The following is a 24,255-nucleotide window of genomic DNA, read 5'->3' on the forward strand; positions in this document are numbered from 1 at the left end:
AATGTCAGGTTCTGTGTTTTTCTAATGTATGTTATTACTGCCTGTGATCCCAAGTAAGACCTCATCTGAAATAACGTAACAAGGGATTGCGTTTTCCCAATAGCATTTTCTGCTGTAATACTGGGAAATAAGCCCTCCCCTAAAGTCATCTAGTCTTGCAGGCATTGGGGTTTTAGGGCTAAGTGATGTGTGCAACAAGACAAAGAGATTATTCTCCAACTGTTGCTACCTGAAGGGTTCTTTCTACGAAGAAAACTATAAACCAGTGTTTCAAAGACATGGTATGGGAAGGTACTGCTCAGGGAGATTGGGAGGCAGCTTGCAGTCCACTGTGTGCTCAGCACCTTTAAAATCCACAGGGAAACTGGCAGATACGACTTTCTGGGGGGGCAAATTACTACTGAGGTCATCTTTTAATGTTTAGGCTCAGTGGCTTAAAGCAAACAGAGAGCTGTAGGGCTATGTACTCTCACCTGGCATCCAAGCCATGGCTAGGACAAGAGCGGGCAACCCAGATACAGGTTTTTTAAAGTGGCAAATTGTGAAATTGTGAGATATCTTCCTCATCCCTTCACACACACACACACACACACACACACACACACACACACACACACACGCACACACACACACCATTGTCAGCTCAACCACTGTCTCTGCCTAGCTACTGAACATGAATAGATGGATCAGCTTATCAATTAAAAACCAATGAACACTTGAAACAGGTTAACATGCCTGGACATGTGAATAATGGACACCCATCCCAATCCTACAGGGAGGAAAATGAAACCCACATGATGCTCAAATAAAGATTGGAATACTCTGCAGAGAAAACCCCGCTACTGGGGAGGTATGATGCTAGCATTTGAGGAGGGTCCTAACACTTGAGGAGGACAGACGGGGAGCAGACATGGACTCACACATGGCATGACCAGTGAAGGGAAGAATCAGACTCCTGTGTCTTGCATGAAGAGCTCCCTAGTCCAGTACTACAGATTGAACTGGAAAACTACCTCAGCTGATTTGATGGCTGCATTGCCCAAGAATGCTTTACAAAAATCCCATGTCCTGTTACATGCGTGTACTTGTGCCGCACTCCATATTCCTTTGACTGTTTTTGGACAGTGGATTTTTTATTTGTTTTTCTAACCAAGCATAGGTGTTGCTTCGCTCCTGTTGCCTTTTCCTTGGTCTTGTAGCTCTGGCAGCCAGCATATCTAAGCTTCTATGGCACTCTGTGTTACCAAGTTGGGACCATGTCTTCTGCAGTTCCTTTTGGTTTCAAACCAGCTGTCAGATTACTGTGTTGCAAGTAGAGGAGTGGTCCACTTTCTTGCGGAAGAGACAAAGTCCTAGAGACAAACACTGGAAACCTGCTGTTGACTGCTGGCATTTAGAGCCAAGCATTTTGTTGTTGTTGTTCTCTTATAGACAGTGTTGTGCTTCCATGGCATCCCAGTGACTGTCGAATGAAGTCTAGAGTGCCTGTCAGCACTCCATCAGAAGGAAAGAGATTCCCATTTAGCTTTTACTTTTGACTTTTTATCTTTGTGGTGCCTAGGTTGTGTCTCAGATTTCTATTGCTGTGATCAAACACCATGACCCAAAGCAACCCAAAGAGGAAAGAGTTGATTTCACCTTACAGCTTGTAGTCCATCACCCAGGAAAGTCAGGGAAGGAGCTCAAGGCAGGAACCTGGAAGCAGGGACTGAAGCAGAGACCAGGGAGGATGGTTGTTTTCTGGCTTGCCCTTGTGATTTGCTCATCCTGTTATAGCACTTAGGACCACCTGCCCAGGGGTGACTATCCACAGGAGGCTGTGCCCTTGCACATCAATGGTCAATCAATAAAATGCCCTGCACCTTGCCCATAGGCTAATCTGATGGGTGTATCTTCCCAACTGAAGTTCCCTCTTCCCAAACAACTCTAGCTTGGGTTAAGAGGACATGAAATTAGCCAGCACAGGGTGGAACCCTGGATAAACAAGAGCTCTGCTGCTAAGTCACAAACCCAGCTTTTTGCATTATTATTTTTAATGTTTTTCAAGTTGAGACAGAATTCTTACAAAATTAACCACTTTCTAGCATGCCTCTCACCAGCTCTTACCCCATTCCGCAGACTGTGTGGCTCCCATCTCTGCACTTCCGACGCGTTTCTGTCTCTCACAAAGAAACCCTGCGCCCCTTGCCCAGTTCCCAGCCGCTTCTAGTCTGTTCTCTAGCTCTGTGTGTTTTAGATACTTCATAGAAATGTGACTTGTGTCGGGATTTTTAAAATACACTGTAATGTTTGTGACATTCTGTGTTATGGTATGAGTGATACTTCATTGTCTCTTTCAGCTTTTACTGAATTTTTAAAAATTTTAAAGTAAAACCAAAGTATTTTAATCCAGAGGAAAAGGGATTTTAATGAAAAACAAGTATGATTTTAGTTAATTATCTTCATAACACTTCTGAGACATATGAGTTCTAAGAATCCAGCTCATACAGTAATTCTCAGTAGACACTCTGAAGCCCACATATGGGCTTGGATATTAAAATCTGCTGTACATATGAGGCTCACAGCTGATGCTCCTTTCCCATGCCATCCACTCTATTATTAAGTTAGAATACACTTCAAATCTAAATTAGATCTTTGTAGGTATTAAAATCAGTGAATACATAACTGACTTAATTTCTGTTTATTTATATGAACTAATTAATTATGTTAATTTCAGAAATCCTAGCAAGTAAAGGATGTCAGGTACCCAAAACTCACATCTATCAAAGACTTTGATCTCACACCACTGAGCACCATCAGAAGCTGGTATTAACCCTTTCCTTGGAACAACTATGTAGAGGATGCTAAAGAAAGAAGAAATTGCACCTTGAAGCAATATTTTGAGGAGGCCAACAGTGGCAGTCACTATGTTAAGTGTGAAATAGAAATACAGATTTTGCCACATTTGTATATGGCTAGCTTTTTTACTTGTGGTGAGCCCAGGAACTCTATTTTGGTGTGATCACATACCAAAGGGCAGTTTATAATTACAAGCTTTCTAGAAAGAATGTTCCCACCTTCTCCACCTCCCACCCAATTGAATTTCAAGTAAAATTTAATAATCTGGCTTGGCTTTCCGAGGCTATGAACACAGGCAATCCACCTCACTGAAGGAGCTTTTACAATTACACAAATGTTTCTAATTGGCGTGAACAACTTGCTAATGGGAGAAAGACTGCCTGGGGTGTGTGTGGGTGTATATGTGCCTGCTTGTGTTATGTGTGTGGGTGGGTGTGTACTCACACAAGCACACATTCCCACATGCTTGTGAGACTGATGACGTGAGGGTATCTGGGATTCACAAGAGGCACTGTGATACAAAACGGAGCTCACTCAAGAGGGCCTGGCACCCTGGCACTCAGCAGCGGCCACACTGAAGTGGTGAGGGGTGGACGGCTAGTTTCTTACTGGGACGCAACGCCAGGGCAAGAGGCCCACACTCCCACCAGGAACAGCAAACAAGCAGCTGGTAAAACATGCGGATGGGACAAAGATGACCTTTAATTGACAGAAAGCAGCTGTGTGTCAGAGTCCAAAGCAAAACAGATAGGAGGCCTTGCCTTCTTGTGGGGGGGAGTGGGAGGTGGGTTGCGAGGGGGAGCCTGAGGGGGCGGGAGGAGGGAAGAGGGGGAATCTTTAATTGGTGTGTAAAATGAATGAAAATTTTTTCTTAATAAAAAGATAAAAGAAAAGAAAAAGAAAAAAGGAAAGAAAGCCAACCAAATCTCCCTCTTCTCTCCTGCAGTCCCTGCTCAGTCACAGCCCTCATTTTTAGAGCTGAAAAAAAATTAATCTTTTATTTGTTCGTTAATGTCCATCCCATGCTCTTGTCTTTTCCTGGCATTTGACAGCATGTTATTTACAACGGGACACCTCTCAGCTTCAGAAAGGAAGCTCATTCTGCAAAATGCAGCTTGGCCTCATTTGTTGATCATTCTTCATACCTCAGACAGTGGGGTGCATTCATCTATGTTGGGGGTATTTTAATGGTTCACAGTGCATGTGCTCCCTTGGGTACCACAACACAGGGGAGCAGTGGTTCCATGACTGTGAGAACTGCCCCAAACTGGTCTGAAGTGGCACTAGGGGTGTGGGAGAAGACATGTGCAGGGCAGCTGCATAACTGGCTGCCTTCAACTGTGATGGAGGCCGAGGGCTGGAGGATAAACTCAACCCAGGCCCAAGCTTTTCTAAGGGGGAGCCAATGTCTTCATTGCCATACTATGGTGTATTTTTTCTCCCCACTGGTTTTTTAAAAGCTCTGGATTGATGTATCTTCCACTTACTTCAGACAGCAAATAATGAAGTGCCCAGTGCAGTGCTGGCGTGGAGTCAAAACCTAATAAATATTTGCTGGGTGAATAAATAGTTAAATGGAATGTTATTAGCGTTGCTAGTGTTATTGCCTTGGCTTGGAACATACAAGAACAGACTTGAGGCAATCAAGTAATTTCCCTTCACCAGTACAAGCTAATTATTTGAGAGATGAAGATCTGGTACACAGTATGTATTTGTCAGGCTCCATTTGCTCCTAATTAAAGGTGGGAAAGTCAGTTATAGCATTGAAGAGACAACAGGACGGCCCACTCCAGCACAGCTTTTGGTTTTTCCATGCCTTGATTTCAAAGAGACATGAAGGTGAATGCGTGTGCACCCCTCTCAGCCATATGCTTCCTTTTTCTCTGCCATTTTTTTTAGAGAACAGGCTGGGTATGGGGGGAGTAGGTCCTTTGCTATCACTTCTAGGGGTCAACGGCCTCCGTGACTTCTGCTAACAAATATATCATCCTCCCAGCAAAAACCACATGTGGTTTTCCAAGACGAAAATGCTATGTCTCCACTCTAAGCCTTGGAATGACTGTTCATTCGTTCATATATTAATTTCATGTATAATTATGTATTAATCTCTGTACTGAAGCTGGTAAATTAACACTTAACAAAATCCAAAAATGGTCCTGATCTCACGATCCGGGTGATTAATGGATATTAATGGAATAGTCACCCTAAAAGTTATAGAGAAACATATGCATCTTTTTTTTTCTAAAAGGTATATGGCTGTACTGGAAACATAAATCAATGGGAACTGACTCTGAGCAGAAAGCAGGGAGGATTTTACTAGTGAGCAGTTTGGAGCTAAACGTTCTGTCTTCAGAATGTCTGAAGACAAAGAAAAGCCAGCTCAGATAAGAGCATCAGACACAGAGGCCTCATGTCTGTAGTGCAGATGATGCTTCTCTGGGCCTTAGAGGTCAACTGGTGTGGACTGCCTGGGAAGAGCAGGGCCTGGCCAAGGCTCACCATATCCCTTTTGGTATGAGTGGATGGAACAGTGAATTCCTCACAAATACAAAGAGAGAGATGAGGCCCAGCCCTGGATGGCCCTGTACTGCAGTAGACCTAGAAATTCTCACCAGCCACCTCCCTTCCTCCTGTATACAGAGTGCCTGCCATCTCCAGCTGCCTGCTGAGGACCAAACACACATGTCTGCTTTGGCACCCTGCAGCGTGACCTCTATTTTGCCAACTCTACCAGCTCTTCCTTTTCTTGTTGTCTTTCCTTTTGGTGATGGAGAAGTACCGTGACACAATTAATCCCTGATTCCAGGAGAGGGTGGATGGCATGACTTCCCACACTCACTTTCCCCTTCAGAGAATGGCACCTGCCCCTTACCAGCGGCCATGCCTGAGCAGGTGCCTTTCCCATTGTGTTAGCCCTGAAGTATTGTTCTGAAGCCTAAGGACTTAATATTTATAGACAGAGAGTGAGGACAGGCCAGTGCTCAGTTCACTCCTGGTCATTCATATGAGCTACTTTTATGGATAAAAGGGGTTCAAGTAACAAAAAGCAATATATAATAGACTTCGTAGAAATCATTGTCTGAGAGTACATGCCGCAACAGAGGACTGGGACTAGAGTATATGAGAGAACGTTAGGCAAGTGGCTGTTACTTTTTCACACAGTACTCTTGCACCAGTTGAATTTTTTAGTGATGAAACAAACATGTGTGTGCATGCATGTCTGCATATAGCCCAGGCTGGCCTTGAACTTGAAAGTTTCCTACCTCATCTTCTTCAGTGCTGGGATTACATGCATGCCATATGCTTTTGTAATGAAACTTAAGGCCCATAGGTACTATACAGTAAATCAGCTTAAAACACAACTTCAACACAATCTTTTTTTTTCTCTCTCTCTCTTTTAAATTAGGAAACAGCATCCAAAAACTTTCCAGTTAAGGGTGAAAAAAAAATAACACTATCTGAAGCAATTCATTCCATTTCAAACACTCATTATGATTTCTAATGTTGCACTTATCCCGCTTGTTCCTCCCATTCTACATCTGCAAACATGGGTTTCTGGAATGCTGCTCACCCACCAGTACCAACAACACTGGCTCCAAGCGACTGACTTCACTGCACTCTTAAGCCTTGCTTAAAATTTTTATAATGGGCATTTTTTGTTTGTTTGTTTTTAGAAAAACAATGACATCATCTCTCAAACACAGAGCTGAGGAGTAGAAACACAGTCCCAAGGCCTAGGCTTTTCCAGGATTGAGGAAGCTCACCTTCACCCTGACTGTCCTTAGCAAGTCCATGCTGCCCCGCAGTGGCTACTGCTCATACCGAGAGGTCTAGCGGACTCAGTGGTTGCTGAATCAAGATGCAGAAAGTATTTGTATTGACGATCTGTATCAATATGGTATTCCATCCTGTCCTCCTTTGGGAGCGCTTTATGTTTAAGTAAAGATTTGGTTATCTGACTTGGTTGAGAAAGACTGGTGCGCTTTCTCAGAGTCCCGTGGCATCTGTTTTCATCGGAAGGCCGTTCTTCTCTGTCTCAGTGGTGTTCAGCACTATCAAGTGATCAGAACAGAAATCTGGAGAGAACTTGAGCCCACTAGTCCTCCCGGAGCTGATGTGAGGGAGCTTGCCAGTTAGACTCTCCTGTTCTCCCAGCATGCAATTCCAAAGAGTAACTACACTTGTGTCTTAGCACAACTGTGGCACCAGGGACCTCAGAATTAGGATGGCTTCCCACACAGCAACCAAGGTTCAGGGAACTGGGTTAATATTGATTGAGAGCCGAATGAACGCAGCCCATAGGCCAAATCTCACGTCGTGCCCTAACTTTGTACATATCATAAGCTAAGAATGGTTTTGACATCTTAAGTGATTGGGCGAGGGAAAAGAAAGAAAGGAGAAAAGAAAGTAAATAATATCTCACATTGTGAATATTATATGAAGTGAAATTTCCTTTACATAAATCAAGTTGCATGGCAGAACAGCAAACATGCTCCTTTACACATCATCCACAGCTGCTCGGGAGCGGGGTCGCTGAACTGAGAGAGTGAAGCACACAGTAGGGAAAATCTGTCTGACGACAGGGGCTTGCCTCTGCTCTAGGTTCAGGCGGAAGCTGTTGGTGTGCATGCCTGTAAGGAAGGAAGTTTCTTGTTGGGCGTATACCTTGGTGCCCATCACAGAAGGTGATGTGCAATACCACAGACCATTCTAATCTCCTCTCTTCATACTTAAAATTAGAAGAAAGTCACTATGTGAGAAAAAACACAGTTATCAGGCGAGGTCATGAGGAATGTCATGGTAATAAATGCAACATAATTTTACCTTGCCTTATGGATTACTAAGGCTGAGTTGAACTCTCAAAACAGCATTAATAATTTTCCTGCCTGCTAACATGTGATGTGATCTCTTCCTCGCATCTGAGAAGTCTTTTGAGAGACAAAATGTTTTAGACTTGTGATTCCTGCCCACTGGTCAGGATGGGAGCCCTTCCATACTGGCATTATTATATTGAATGGTTTCACTTGGTTTGCTCTTACCTTTTTTTCTGTCAATAGGACATGATAAGGATGGGTATAGTAGGAGATACCTCCTAGTAAACCTTGATAGGCTATCCTATGCATTTGATATAACAGTTGAATTAACAGAGTGGACAGTGACCCTCTCTCTACCTATCATAATACGTTAAAAAGTGAGGTGCTACAAAGCGACCCACTCACAAAAGCTACCGTAACTATAGTACCAAAAATATTGTAGAATCAAATGTATGAGTTGTTTTGCTTCAAAATCTCTGCCGTGTGCACGCGTGACCTCGGTTTTCCCCTCTTTTGTTGTTTCAGAGGTTGAAGGCCGCACTGACTCATCACCCTGCTGCCATGTCCAATGGGAACATGAGCACCATCGGACACATGATGGAGATGATGGGCTCCCGGCAAGACCAGACGCCACACCACCACATGCACTCGCACCCGCATCAGCACCAGACACTGCCTCCCCACCACCCCTATCCGCACCAGCACCAGCACCCCGCACACCATCCCCACCCACAGCCTCACCACCAGCAGAACCATCCGCATCACCACTCCCATTCCCACCTTCATGCACACCCAGCACACCACCAGACCTCGCCACACCCACCCCTGCACACCGGCAACCAAGCACAGGTAGACCTTCACCAGCATTTCTTCCTTCTTCCTTCTTCTTCTTCTTCTTCTTCTTCTTCTTCTTCTTCTTCTTCTTCTTCTTCTTCTTCTTCTTTTTCTTCTTCTTGGCATGTTAACAGCGCAAGCACTAACTCCGCAATCATCTATTGCTGCCTTGTTTGATAAGCCTAGTTTCTCCATCTGACATTCTGGGGGTTCTGGGGAGCTCTGTCCATTTCCTCTGAAGTGTTCGTGAACAATAGGACAGGATTGGGTCATAATTTCTATAAACAATGTAGTAAATTTCAGCTTCAATCTCCGGGGAACACATGAAAACTAGAAGTTCTCAAAACCCTGTGTTTTTGAAAGTGTGTCACAAAGTTTGTCCTAAAAAATAGGTAATACTGATAGGAGAATGAAGAGAAACTTCAGCAGGGCTGGAGAGATGGCTCAGGGGTTAAGAGCACTGGCTGCTCTTCCAGAGGTCCTGAGTTCAATTCCCAGCAACCACATGGTGGCTTACACCCATCTATAATGAGATCTGGTGCCCTCTTCTGGTGTGCAGGCATACCTGCAGGCAGAGCACTGAGAGAGAGAGAGAGAGAGAGAGAGAGAGAGAGAGAGAGAGAGAGAGAGAGAGAGAGACTTAAGCTCATGATGAAAGATATAAGTAAAGAGACCTTTGAATTAACAGTTAAAAAGCTGAAGAGTTCACTCCCCGACCATGAAGAAGCTCATCCAGGGATACTAGAATACAAGGTGCTGTAGAGAGGGTGAGAAATGACTCATCCCTGAGCGCGAAACATCTTGGAGGAAAGCAGAGAGGCAGCCAAGCTCTGCGGATGATCAGACCCAGAGAAAGGTCAGATCCCAGGGGTGGAGTCCTCAGGGCTGACCCGCAAGAGAACAAGCATGCAGACTACACTTAAAGAGAGTTGGGGGACCAGGCAGACGTTATGTCACCCAGTCTAAGAAGACAAGCAAGTCCCTGTACAGGACCGGGCTTTCCTAAGTAGCTGAAGGACATGTCCAAGGGTGCGGTGAGCCCTAGTCGCTTTGGGGCTTCGAGCAAAATGACCTTCCCCCATCTCCTCCACCCATCCCACACTGCCCAGTCCTAACCATCTGGGTCAGAATGGCATTGGAAGCTAGGGTCTGCCAAGGATGCTTATTCACTCTCTCCTCTGCTGTCTGCCTCTGGAGGCAAGCTCTCAGACCAGGCCAAGCTTTGAGCTCTTGAGCTCCCTACCCCAACATACCCAAGTCCGGAAGGGTAAGGGGAGGAGGGGGCGATCAGCCACAGGCAACTTCCTAACCTGTTAGATAAACTTACCTTTGCAAAGATCCTTAGTGGTGTTGAGCTGTACAGCACAAAACCAGCTCTTTGCTTGGCTGACTTTGGTGACTGTGAACAGAGGTATAGATTCATTTCCCATAAAGCTCAGCTTTCCCAATTGCCAACGGTGATAGTGCTAGATTAAATTAATGGGTTCTCAAGAGTATGAAGCCACAGAGGCTCTGAAAAAGTTTTCAAGACATGGAAGACAGGATCAATTCTAAACTTAAATGATTCGAAATGTTTAGCAAATAGTTCAGTAACAACATGTTCCCCAGAACGTATTCTTATTCACATAATAGTTAACTGTTGTACTGGGTTCTGCCTCAAAAAGGAAAAAAGAAAACCATCTCAGACAAAGGCAGTCCACTCACTCTGTGTTAGTTACTGAAGTACAAGGACATCAAGGTTTGGGGCAAGTTATTTCAGAGACAAGTTTAACAGTTTTTTTAAATATGAAAGCCATTCATTAGCTAAGTGCCAATTAGCCAATTGCCCTGTTTCAAGTCAGTAAGTGCTCAATTGTATATGCAATTAGCTAATTGCTATTGTAATTAGCTGCACCCAGAGTTTCTTTTCTAAATCCTATTCTAAAAAGAAAGACTCCATATCTGGGGATCATTTAGACAGTATCCTAAACTACCACTCTTATGTTATATATACATGGCTGATTACTGACAAGATCTTGTCAAGTTCTTCAATTATATGATAGTCTGAACAGTAGGTACAGACATTTCTGATGGTCCTTCCAAATCTGAGAGTCTAAGTTAATTCAGGACAAATTCTGTCTTCTTCACATTGCTCTTCATTATTTTTTTTTTTTTATCAAAATTTGTAAGAGACTTCCATCTTGAACACAAAATGTCGAGTCACAATAATTAACAGGAATACAGATATTTAGGTTTGAAGTTGTATCTTCAAATTCTCCCAGCTGCCTGTGATTTCCCTGCATGATTTAGGTGTGAGTTCAGAATCTTGGTGACACTTCACAGTCACCAGGAATATTCCTTAACCAATATAACCCTGGGCCTGCCCTGGACCCGAACTCCCCCTCAGTTAGCACACAGGTTGAAGGTACAGGAAAGGTGTTTGAGTGTAAGGTTGATCGAAGTCAGGAGAGTAGCACATGGCATTGAGAGGCCCTTGCTGTAAAGAATAAAATCCAGTTTTGCTTAATTCCGTCTTGTATAGAACTGGTAGTTAAGAGATCTCATAAGAGACAAGTAGATGTGAAAACAGCCCAGCAGCAGAAAGCCAGCGTGCTTCCTCCCTCTGCCTGGTTCTGCAGGAGCTAGCTCAGGGGTCAGCATCTGAAATGACAACACTGTGCTGCATCTCAGCCAATGGCAAAGATTATGTCATCACCGGCCACCCCTGTGAGTAAGACCTTAGAAAATGTACTGATTTTGTTATCCCTCTGCGATTGGGCGGAGAGGAATTGTCAATAAAGAGTTTCAGAAAATATCTTCACTTTAGATAAAATTACCGAGACGCAGTCCGACCGACCTCCTGAGCCTGATTCTTTTATAGTTTAGTCATAGAAGGCTTGACAGAGTTTGGGGCTGAAATCTATCACCATCAGTCAAGTGATGTCACCCCGAAGCCACCTATTAGTACAATTACAGTCATCCTGATGGATTTCAATCACAGAGTTGGAATGTGTTAGGAGAGGGGTTTGAGCTTAGTTTTTTGAAAACTTTTTGCCTGTTATTTCTGTAGGTTAAATGTCTCTTGTAAAACAATTTTATAGGTATTACAACCGTAAACCTGGGTGACTGAGAAACAGGAGAGGGAGGAAGGAGCAAAGGGCATTAGTGAAAGCATTAGGTATCCAGACATATAAAGAGGAGCTGTAGAAATTTCACAAGGTACTGTGTGTCTGCCTCTTAGAGGGAAATAAAGCTGTCTGTGTGGGGGTCTCCAACCTTTCCATGTTGTGGAGTCCCATGTAGACCTTACAAGGAGTCTCTAAACTTAGTAAAACGTTTTTAATAAAGTATCGACCACTCCTGGTGTTTCCTTATAATGTAGGTATGTGTGAGGCCACCTGTCTGTGATGTCCCACCCTACAGTGTGGGACAGAATGAAGTGCGAAATAACAATTGTTAGCTTTCCAAGACCTGTCCGAGTCACTAGAAACCTCTCCTGAGACTCTCTCTCCCTTAATTAGCGCCCTGAGGACCTTGAAGACCACACCCACCTGGAGTCTCTAGGTCCAGTTAGTCCTAGGTACTAAAGATGGAACAGGGCATAGGACCCCAGCTGCCTTCTGCATTTACAAGGCTCTTCTGTAGGAGTCCAGGGGTGACAGTGACAGCGTCCCATGGTTGTGTTCCCTGATGTGATTTAAACACATTTGGAAGCAAAGGAGCCCACAACCTGCCGTAAGACTTTCTGCAGAACAAAATAAAAAAAAATAACAAAACACTCTTATGGCAGTAACCTTGACATGACCTGTTTCAACACAGTAGCTGTCCACTACCAATTTACTGTTCTTTAGAGCATCTTAAATAAAATGTTTTTAATACCCGAAGGAGAAACAAATGCTCTGCTTCCCCCCCTCCCTCAATCCTTCAAATGCCCGTCTGGAAAAATTTCACCTGCTTGCGTCCTTCTATCAGTCACACAGTATCTGGCCCAAACGCATAGACTGCAGTTCAGTGACTCTGCTCTTATGGGTGTGGTTTCGTTGTTTATTTCATTCACTGAGAACAAGTTTCGCATGCTTACTAAAAACCAACTGGCTTCCTGAGCTTTGCTCTTTTAACACTGGCTTGGGAGTCCTTCTTACCCAACATGTCCTTCCCTGTCCCCATCACTTCCTCCCTCTCCTTCTCCTCAGGTTTCACCAGCCACACAACAGATGCAACCAACCCAGACAATACAACCGCCCCAGCCCACAGGGGGACGCCGGCGAAGGGTGGTGGATGAGGACCCGGATGAGAGGCGGAGGAAATTTCTGGAAAGGAACCGGGCCGCTGCCACCCGTTGCAGACAGAAGAGGAAGGTCTGGGTGATGTCACTGGAAAAGAAAGCAGAAGAGCTCACCCAGACAAACATGCAGCTTCAGGTGTGGTCCCTCCCCATCCTGTCCCCAAGCCTTGTCACGGTTGGCATTTCCTGCCCCGCGGCCGCTTGTTGACCCACACATCCTACCACACACCTTGCCTCAGAGGAACCCCGGGACCTTGCATCCAGCATCATTAAGTAGTTCGGTGCCCTCGGTCCTCCCACAAGAGATGAGGGACGCATGGGACCAAACACAGAAGCAGGGCTTCAAACCTGGGTTCAGCTGTCTGGCTCCCGGTTTCCTCGTGTGTAAATGGGGAACAACTTTACAGAGTTGCGGGGAAGATGTGAACTCTTGTCCATGATGCAGCCGGCATGGTCCCTGGCACACAAGGCTTTTCTTCTGCAAGCCCTCCGGTTCCAGACTGAGGGTGCCTTGGCAGACACCCAGTTGTCTGTATTTTTGTTTTGTAACGGTAGAATATTTTAAATGTTTTGTTGTTGTTAGCATTGTGTGCTCTGAAATTCAAAGCCCGTTTCCAGCTTCATTCCAAACTTAGCAAGGTTGGGATCTTGTGTGATTTTTGCTTTCCGGGGGTAGCTTAGCTGGGAACTTAGCTGGAGATGCTGTTTCCGGGGTCATCCTAGGCGAAGAGGAAAGTAACTAATGTACGTGGCTTCTCAGGAGAACTGCCTAGCAAGTCGATGATGCCATTCAAGGTGTTTGTTCTAACATCAGGCAGGTTCTCCAGAGAAAATGACAGTTAAATTTACACATGACAACCAGCTTCAGGAACCTTGGAAAGCATTTTAGGTACAACCAGCCGCTCTCAGAGCTGAGAGGGACCTATGGGCATAAGGAAGCATGTAAGGTGACCCAATAGAAAGACTGTAACACCTTGGTGATTGACAGTCTCTCTAGCCTGTCTGGGAACACCTATAGGGAGATTTTTACTTATTTGTTTGCTTGTTTATTTATTTATTTTGAGACAGATCATTGTGTAGCCCACACTGGCCTTGACCTTGCTATGTGTCTAAGGATGACTTTGAACCTCTGATCCCCTTGCCTCTAGCTGGAGAGTTCAGGCATTGCAGGCATGTGACATCACGCTCCATTTTTGTGGTGCCGGGGATCAAGGCTTCACTAATGCTAGGCAAGCACTCTGCCGCCTGAGCTACATCCCGGGCCATCTGTGCATCCTTTCAGAGGAGCACCTGGCATGTCAAACCCTGGTGTCTTTGCATTGTGAGTTGCATTAAACGGAAAGGATTCGTGGCATCCCATGTACAAGTCAAAAGTATACAGAGGAGGATTGGTGTATCTTCCTGAACTCAATAACTTAGAGGCACCCATCTCCCCCTGCCCCACCCACCTAAATGTATCACCCTTTTTTGTGATAGACATGGTAAAGTTAGAAAATGCAAAGCTTACATAAAAGTAAGATCGAACGCCAGTTCATGCACACATTTTGGGACCATGTCTCAATGCACCTCCTCCCTATTGGCTGTCCCCTATCTCCAGAGTGTCCGTAGACTGGCTGCCACACCAACTTGGCAAGGGTTTGATTGCAGAGCGTCAAACCACAAAGCAGTCTGGAGCTAGACACCTTCAAAGCCGCAGCTCCACTCGGGCGGGGCAGAGTAGTCCGTGAGAAACTTTTAACAGGAGTGTGGATAAGCATTTCAGAATTTGTGGTTACACTTTCACTTTGACATGTGTTAAAAATGTTATTGGGTGTGGAGAAATGGCTTAGCAGTTAAGAGCTCTGGCTATTCTTCCGGAGGATTCAAGGTTGGTTCCCAGCACCCATATAGAGTGGCTCGTGGCTGTCTGTGCCTCCAGTTCCGGGGCATCTAACACCCTCTTCTGGCTTCCTTGGGTGCCTATACACTCGTGTCATACATTCACACAGACATACACATACATATAAATACAAAATTTTTTAAAGTTAAAGTATGATTGGAACATTAAATCTACAGTTTCACAGACACTTGGAAAATCATTTTATAATGAGTTACTTTGCGGAAATATTTTAAATGAGCGAGCGCTGGGCTGTGCAGACCCTGCACACACTGCACACAATGGCTGAGCACTGAGTGAAGCAGAAACTCCTAGCAGTTCTGAGATCTACAGGAGGATAGTGGAGACCCATGGGGTTTCCAGTTTGAGTGCTATTGACTCTGGGAATCTTTGTCACATCCTGTGAAATCGAAGCTGTTTCATAGCATCTTTGGGGTCTATGTACTAGAATCAGGAGAAAATCCCTCCCTCAGTTGTGACAACCACAGCATCTCCAGACATTGCCACTTAGCAACCCTGCTTGGAGCAGAGAGTGTGGGGTTACAAAGTCTGCTTCGGTTGAGTGCAGGTTCTTTAAACACAGAGCCATGACTAGCCCGAAGACACGTGTCAGATAGAAAACCTTAAATCAGTGTGAATTAAAGCGAGTCCTTGCTGATTTACTCCAGGATCTTTCCTGAGAAGAGTCACAGCAGAGAGCTACACAGAAAGATGATGCCCTTGAGTCTGAGGTCAGATGTGTTGGTGCCTTGACATATACTTATTTATGACTGCTTTCAAAAAACTTACAAAGTACATTTACCCTTTACTAGACACTAATTCACTGTGTGTGTGTATGCTTAATATTTTAGAGCCCAAATAGCTAAGGCAGCCAGGAAAAAGAGGTACTAAGTCCTAAGAACTGGTATTTAAAAAATAAAAATAAAAAAGCCTCAGCCCTAGGGCCTCTATGCAGCAGACACTGGTAACTTTTGGTTACAGAATCTGTTCAGGGAAAGCAAAAAAAGCCACTTATTGATGCTTCTCTGACCAGAAGGACAGAAGCCACCGCATCCCCATGTTCTCGGTTACACTGTGTGTTGTGCTCTGTGATGCAGGAGAGAATGTCACAGCCGTGGCTACCTTTGAGTGACCCTTTTCCTCTCACTCTCAGAAGAAAAAGGTGTCTCTCTTGAGACTGGTTCCATGAGCCAAATTTTAAGTAAACAGAAATAGAAGGTGCTAAGCAAACAAACTCCCGCCAAACGGAATATCCAAGGTTCGAATGGCCAGCTGCCACTTTTGACTTGTTTTCCAGAGTAGAACCTTCTGGTTAGGCTGCCGTATGGCTCCCCATTAGAAAAAAAAAAAAACAAAAAACAAAAAACAGGACCTCGGAAAACAAAAAGCAGACCCCAGCCTTCCTCGCTTAGTTACACAACAAATCCTTGCCCAAGTGGTGTAGGATTTAGAGAAACTTAGAAAGTACCCAATCTAACATTTTACTATATGGGGAAACTGAGGTTTGGGGAGATCAGGAGTCACCCCACATGTCATAGGACCAATAAGTATCCGAGTGAGGACTTCGACAACTCGCCTGTTGCCCTAAGTTGCTGCTTTGACAGACATCTTTTCCTTCTAAGAAGTCCTTGAACTCTGTGCTGCTTTGGGCTGCTGTCAGATCACTGCTGATGTGGCATTTCTAGGTCACTTGCGTTCGGTGGGGATATGGAAATCATCTGGTCACCCACCAAAGTAATTGCTTTTCCTTTTTAGTGCAAAGACACATGGTCTAAGTTGATGCTGAAATTTTAGACACACGAACCCAGGTCTGGGACTTGGCAAGGGAGCAGGCCAGATGGAAACTGTTGCTTGACAAATTGAAAGTCCTTTGTTTCTGAGGGGACCAAACCTGCCCTCAGCTAATCTGAAAAAAGGGAGTGGGGTTCTGGGCCCTTTGTGATAATTATGTTTCTGGCACAAACTCCAGCTTGTACCAAAACGCATTGTGGATTTATCATATAACAAAATGACATTACCAAAGCCCCAAACTGTAAATGTGCCTGTCAGGGAATTCTGAACGTGCCATTTAAAGGATGTTATTGAAGTGTGGAACACCTCAACATGATTGCTACTTCACCCCCAGGCAGATTTACGGATTAAAAACCCATCAGTGTGACGGCATCCCACTCTTAACATCATTATCTAAATAGCTAACTGCTTTAAGAATAGCAACCTCCAATTCATTTCACAACTGAGAACGGAAAGGGTTGACTTCAGTCACAGAATGTGTTCATTATTTATACTTGGTTTTTAAAAACTCATTTTATAGGAGCACCTAGACCTGGTATTACATCCAACAAGGGTGAGCTTCAAAGGTGATTTTTCCCCCTCAATTCATAAAGCCAGGTGATACTTCACACAGTTCTGGCTTCTATTTCCTTGCTGAACTTCTAGGCCAACTTTGACTTCTTTCATTCATTTTTGAAACATTTACTATCTGGTTTTTGTCTCACAAAATGAATTCAAGGTGATTCCAGTCCCCTACCTTGAAAAAGGTTTTGACTAGACGCATAAAGCACAGTCTAGTGTTTGTGCGTTCCCTGCTTCCATCTTCTTGGGATGCAGAGCATCCCATCTAGTCTCCTTCCCTGAGGAAAGCAGTTCTTGTCCTTTGTCAAGTTAAAGAACCTTTGTGACACCTGATGAAGGTTCTGGACACTCTCAATATGAGTGCAATGTGAACATAGATGCTCTCTCTCTCTCTCTCTCTCTCTCTCTCTCTCTCTCTCTCTCTGTAATGAAACGGTGACTGTGCACTGTGCACTGTTAACATCTGGTCATCCAAACGGTGCTGGAGTTGGCTTCCTCATGAGACCCACGGCCTGGAGTATAAGCATCTGTGAGAATACCCAAAGTGGTTCACTGCCAAATGAAGTTGGAGATCAGCTCCATTTGATAGTTAGGTGATTGGCTTTCTCAACAGGAAGGCAACACAAAAATCGTTCTGGAATAAGAAGCTGTCTTCCTAAGAACTAAACTGTTTCAGCCATTTTGGTTTGGACCTTGGTAGTGAGATTTGGAAAGTCAACTCCTACTACTGTCCTTAGAGGTGATGTCATTCTTTTGGCTTTGCAAGGCTAGGGAAACAGTCCAGAGCCTGGCCTGCCTGTGCCAGGCAAGCGCTGCACCCCTGAGCCATGCCTTCAGCCCCCACACCTGGTCATTATGTTCGACCCCAGGAGTAAGCTGTGCATGAATTCCAAGGCCCTCCGGTTCTTGCTTATTCCCCACAGCATCAGAGTGACGTGTATTAAGCCAGGGGCTGCTTACTTTTCCCTGTTGATTTGTTAACTAGTATTCAGTTCCCAACTGTGACAGGGCCAACTAACACAATTACTAACATCAGAAATATGTGCGTATTCAAGCATATCCTTAAATGGTGGTCGTTTTTTACAACACTCTCTGAGATCCAACATCTCTTTTAGATATACTTTATTTTTTTATGTATATGAGTGATATTTTTTCCTACATGTATGTATGGACACTATGTACATGCCTAGTGCCCATGGAAACTAAAGAGGGCATTGGTGAATCCCCCAGAACTGGAGTTATGGATGGTTGTGAGCTACCATGTGGGTGCTGGGAACCCAAACCAGGTCCTCTGCAAGAAGACTGAGCCACCTCCCCAGTCCGCCTTCCTGCATCCTGACAGAACTTTACATCACTCAAGACCTTTGTTTCTCTACTTACAGCGTATTGGTTTATTAATGAAGTATTTTACTATTCATGGACAAAATGCTACTGTCATAGAGTTTGATACGGTTTCAGTGAAAGGCCTGACTGACTGTATGTGTTGTTTTGTAGTAAAATTGCTTTGTGGAAACGGAAAGTGGATTGTGAAAGAGTTTGGGATGTGCTCCCACCCAGTGAGGTGGAAAGCTAGTGAATGGCATTATTGGTGTTTTGAAAAGAAGCAATGGACACACTCTGACTAGAGCTCAAATGTTGCCCAGGACACAGTAGGGGATAAAATGGAACCTGCATTTACCTTCGGCAAGATGGCCACCAACCTTCAAACAAGACTGATTTTTAATTCAAGAGGTGTTAAGAAAGCAAAATAACCCAGTTTGGTTTTGTTGGCTAATTTTTAACTGACTTTAGTTATTTATTGTGGGGTATGCATGTGCCATGTCACACATGTTGAGATCAGGGTCACTTGTAGGAGTTGGTTCTCACCCTCCACCATGTGGTCCCTAGGAACTGAACTGCAGTTCTCACTCCTGGTGGTAAGCACCATACCCACTGAGCCACCCCCACGTTTGGCTGGCATACTTCACTAGTTGTTTTCTAGGTCACAGAAAAGGGGTGGCTTTCCTGTGCCATTTCCTAAGTGTCGTTATCTACATCATCTACAGCTGAGAGTTTTGCTAGGGACACAGGTGTCAGGAATGGTGTGTTCAGAAAAACATCATTGCTGAAGTATGCAAGTTGTGAGCCATTTGATCGTGATGTGTGCATGCACAAATATACACACATCACAGTTCTCAGTTTCAGAACAGATTTTATATATATATATATATATATATATATATATATATATATATATATATATATATATAAATGGTCTAAAGGTGACTTTTTTCCTACATACTATTTTAAAAACAAGGAGGACTTGGTGGTGCTGGGAAAACAAAGAAGGTTATTTAAACATCATAATTCAGTTATAGTTCAAAGAAGAGTTGGTTGAGGGCTGATGGGAAATTTCCATGTAAAATAAAGTTGTTCCACTTGCCCCAGAATTGCCAAAAGTCACTTTGGGCTATGGCTGGCCCCTATCAATCATACTTACTGGGAAGTGGAAGGTACCATTTGCCTTCGTGAATGCTCTCAGATTTAAGAGCAATTTTCCTGTACCATTAAGTGACTTATTCAAGTTTAGGTGAATTTCTTGTTATGACCATTTGTGTGTGTGTGTGTGTGTGTGTGTGTGTGTGTGTGTGTGTGTGTGTGTGTGTGTGTGTGTAGTTTGAAGGGTAACGGGGAAAGCTTTTGCAATGGAGACATTTGTTATTTTATTAGCAATCTATTCGGTGTGGTGCAGTTGCTTCCAATGGCCCAAATGCATTTGGAAATAGGAGATACTCTTAAAAAAATAGTTCCAAGTTTTCAAGTAACTTCTAGACTTCTGGAAGTGTTCTTCTCTAGTTTATTTATACCTGAGGGTCAAATTCATGTCATGGGTGTCACCAAGCTCATTGTACATTGTACTGTTCTGATTCTATCTTCTAAATACTGTGAATGAGGATGGTGGAGGTTAGCCAATCATATTACCTATCTCGGGTTGTATAATCAGTGAAGAGCAGGGGTTCTCACCTATATAACCTGGTTCCAGAGCCCATCACTTGGAGGGTGTGGTCTATTTTTTTTTAAATAGGTTTCAGTTCTTGAGTTAAATTCTGGTCTCTTCAAAAGACCCATAACAGATTAGAGAGTCAAGTTGAAAGAAAGCTACAAAATTCAGATCAATCTCTCCAAATAATGTTCTTCATGTTGCTTAGACACAAACAGTAGGGTTTGATGATTTTGTTGCCGAAAATGGGAGGGACTTTGCGTTTGCATTTTTTGGCTTTCTCAACACAGTTTTAATATGTCTTTCCAGAATGAAGTGTCCATGTTGAAAAATGAGGTGGCCCAGCTGAAACAGCTGTTGTTAACACATAAAGACTGCCCAATAACAGCCATGCAGAAGGAATCACAAGGATATTTAAGTAAGTCACTGCTTTATTCTTTAGAAACCACATTTTTTGTCACGAATTTTGCACTGAATTTTACTAAAAGGGAAAAATACAGTCTAGGTTGCACACCCAGGAAGATATACTGGAATTACTGGGTGATTACAGGCTCTCCTGCCAGGGAGAGGGGGTGGTCTTTCCTGACCTCTCCAACACCATGCCCACCACTTCCTGATCACTTCTGGCCATACTTTTCCTGGCATTTCTGCATTACCAAATTCCAGCTTTGTAGCCAGGAAGAAACTAGTCTGTGGGGGTCCAATTACCAGCGGCCTGTTCATCATGCTGGGAAATCTGCAGGCTGGGAGGCAGCTTTTGGGTGAATCACTTCTAGTGTCTCAAGAGATCCTGCATGTTGCCCACCATTCTGGCAAGTTCTGGGGCTGTTGGAGTTTACCAGGAGGCAAAGTGGGGTCCCCTTTCCCTGTCTCCACTTTCTGCACCTGGACTATCAGTAGACTAAATGCTAGTTGTAGAAGGGATGGTGGGAGGAAGAATGATTCACAGCTGAAGGTCAATTTGTTTTCAAATAATTTTTTAGATTGAGCAACACAGATTCTCCCACCACATGTGAGTATTTTTCCACGTTTAATATATGAATGGTATCTGAAAATACAACATGGGGAAGTTCACACGCCCAGACTCAAATTCAAGGAGTCATTTTTACTGATGGAGAAAGTATGGTTTTACACGTAGCTGTAAAACCTGGAAGGCTTAGCTTGGTGACTTCAGTTTATAATGAAGTTTGGGCTGTACCTTCCAGAAGAAAATGTGTGAAACTCTTGCACATGAAGGAAATGTCTAATAGCGTTTTTTATTTGTGCCCGAGGAATTCCCACAAGATAGAGCTATATTTGTGTGTGTGTCTGTGTTCTCTTCTAGGTCCAGAGAGCAGCCCCCCTGCAAGCCCTGCCCCAGCATGCTCACAGCAGCCCGTCATCCAGCATAACACCATCACGACGTCCTCCTCAGTCAGCGAGGTCGTGGGGAGCTCCACACTCAGTCAGCTCACAACTCACAGAACAGACCTCAACCCTATTCTTTAAAAGGCAGTGGTCATACCTGGCCTCTGAGAAGAGCTGGAACATGCCATACATCCTTTCTCCAAAGGGCATTTTTAGAATTAACTCAGACCTGGAAGACGCCTCGGCCCTTCAAAGACTGGCTTTCATTTTTATAGTTATTATGGAAATGTTGTCTTTTATACTTAGTTATATAAGAAAAAGGGAGTTATGCAATGAATATCTATCAGCTTGGGAAGCGCGTTGGTGCTTTTCTCCAATTTTCTGGTACCAGTTTCTTGTTTATAAACGGAATCTTTCCTGTATATAGCCATAATTTCATTCTTACCAGTCCAACCCTTTGCCTGGAACAACGAATCTTGTTAAACTACAGCTTTTAGCCAAAATGAGGTATACGTAGATGTCAAGTGAGATGGATCCACAGTAACTGGGTGAGAAATCTGATGACGTCATAACTCATGTTGAGTTTGTGCTGTGACGTCACCAGAATCTCAGCTAAACACATGGACCTTCCTGAATTTTTTTTTTCTTGTTAGAAAAAAGAAATTATGGTCCATCGATGTCCCAAGAAAGCCACCAAGCATCTCAGGCCCTCTCCTGCTCTTGCCCACTTGCTCAGATGTCCAGTGTCCTTCTCCAAGACCACTTCCCTGGATTCCTTATTTACTCTTCGTTGGGACTCTCTTCGGTTTTGCCTTTCCACCTTTAGCTTTGCATGTGAAGAAGAAAATAATGTTTAAAGAAGAAGAAAAGCAAATACTGAAACTGTGGACCTAGCCATTGCTTCACTTGAGTTTAACCCACAGCTGGAGTTCATTCAACTCCTGCCTTTCACAAAAAAAAAAAAAAAAAAGTGACCAGGAGATGTTTAATGTGCCTGATTTAACGTTTTTAATAACCAGAGCAAATAAAAGGTGGTTTGGTTGTAGGTGAAGCACTATTGAATGCCAGCTGTGGAGACATTAGGGACAGGAACTTTGTAAGCCCCAACTGTGAAAGTCCAAATTAGGATGTGGGCTCTGACATCACACCCTCGAATTACAACTCGTTTCTATGGCCTGTCTATAATGTTGAAAAATCCATGCACTATATAATAGTTCAGAAGGGCTCTGTTCACTACACAGATTACATTGTTCAATCATCAGCTGCTAATAGCCTAAGATTTATTATTATTTTTTTCCCTAAGCCTATGGAACCAGCTCTGCTATTCTGGTGGGCAAAAGCAGGCTCACTCCTGGAGACAGAGGGAGGGAGAAAGCAAGGCCAGTGTTTCTGCAGGGTGCTTGCAGTCTGTCAGAACAGACAGACTCTTCGGCTGCCAGTTGAGTTCCGTAGAGGTGGCCAGGCTGATGCACTCTTATGAACGGTTCTGATTTATATTTTCAGCAACTTCCATGGACTTGCCCATTATGAAAAGCAGATCAAACCCGAACCACAGTTGTGCCTCCTTGAAACAAGCCATTCTACTCTGCTGGTGTTTTAATATCATGTTTCACGAATAATAGGGGCTAATGTTTCTCACTAGCAGTCAAGGCATATGCTGGTGTTTCATCTCTGCCCAAATACTTCACCTCCTAACCTCTGTGTGTGTGTGTGTGTGTGTGTGTGTGTGTGTGTGTGTGTGTGCACATGGGTGTGTGTGTGTGTGTGTGTGTGTGTGTGTGTGTGTGCGGGTATGTGTGTGTTTATGAACAGTATAGGTTTTAAAAGAACAGTATTTTACAAAAGCTGTCACTTTTATAAGAGTTCAGTAAGGGAAGGATGTACTTTTTCGCTCACTATAGTTTAAAAAATCTATTTTAGAGGAAAAAAAAGAAAATATGAGGGCTCTGAAGCATGATTTTTATAACTAGTTTCAGTTTTATCTAATAACTTACTTTTAAAATCAATATTTATCAACAATTTTTTCCATGTATGCTGTGCTTTTGAGAGACAGGTTTGACTGTTCAGTAAAGCTTAAAAGACTTGGATATATGGCCTAAGAATAAAAAAACAAATGCAAAAAAAATTAAATAAATAAATAAAAAGAAGAAAAAGAAAAATGGAACGGGAAGAAAAAAGATGGGGTGAACAGAATTTTCTATTGTATTTTAGGAAATGTAAGTGTATCATTTTCAAGTATTTTAAATACTGAATTCATATTGTTATTATTTTTTTTCTGAATTCCAGCAGTAACAGAATGGTTTAACCTAACTGGCTTCCTAAGAAATATTTAAGACTTAGATTTGAAAGAAGTTCATATTCATGACTCTGGTTTGAAATCAAAAGTAATTTTCTGCACAATTCCTTCCTTAGGCCGGGTAGATATTCTGCTCCCCTCGAAAGACAAGGGATGCAGGTTGGAGTAGCTGACCTGGTCGCTGTTATCTTACATTTGCTTTGAGTTAAACAAGACCCTTTCTCTCTTGCCTACATGTTTAACCCTTGAAGAAACGGATTTCTTTTTTAGATCCACCAGTAATACCACAACGTCCAGGGAGTAACCTGTCACTGAAATTATGATTTTTTTTTTTTTTTTTAGTTTACTTCTCTCTCGCCTCTTCACTGAAACCCTTAGCTGTTAAACGGGCGGGCTTTGCAGCTAAGAACTTGCCTGCGTTTTCTTAATTCAGCGACTCGACAGCTTGACTGATGTGCATTATTTATAGCTCAATTATGTCTGTTTTTTATGCTAAGTAGGCAAGCCACCACACACAGCCAACCTTTCTCAACATATAATTAGAATCAACTGCCTTCGTGTTCTGTGCAGGGCCTTTAGGTGTGTTTGTTTGTAGTAGGGAGCTGCTTCTTCGGTGGGGGTACCAGCTTGTTGTCAGTACTTCCTACAATCCCA

At 43.5% G+C, this 24,255-nt stretch overlaps 1 protein-coding gene across 1 annotated transcript in view; it reads left to right on the top strand.

Moving 5' to 3' along the window:
- Creb5 (cAMP responsive element binding protein 5) overlaps nt 1-22,997 on the top strand; it is a 293,736-nt gene extending 270,739 nt beyond the window's left edge. Inside the window, 4 exon segments of the mRNA XM_059256673.1 lie at nt 8,178-8,501; nt 12,659-12,886; nt 20,268-20,376; nt 21,283-22,997. Of these exon segments, the coding sequence (XP_059112656.1) occupies nt 8,178-8,501; nt 12,659-12,886; nt 20,268-20,376; nt 21,283-21,446 (825 nt within the window). The 3' untranslated portion in view covers nt 21,447-22,997.
- The last annotated feature ends 1,258 nt before the right edge of the window (nt 22,998-24,255 follow it).

This window comes from Peromyscus eremicus, chromosome 3, assembly GCF_949786415.1.
Source record: "Peromyscus eremicus chromosome 3, PerEre_H2_v1, whole genome shotgun sequence".
NCBI lineage: Eukaryota > Metazoa > Chordata > Mammalia > Rodentia > Cricetidae > Peromyscus > Peromyscus eremicus.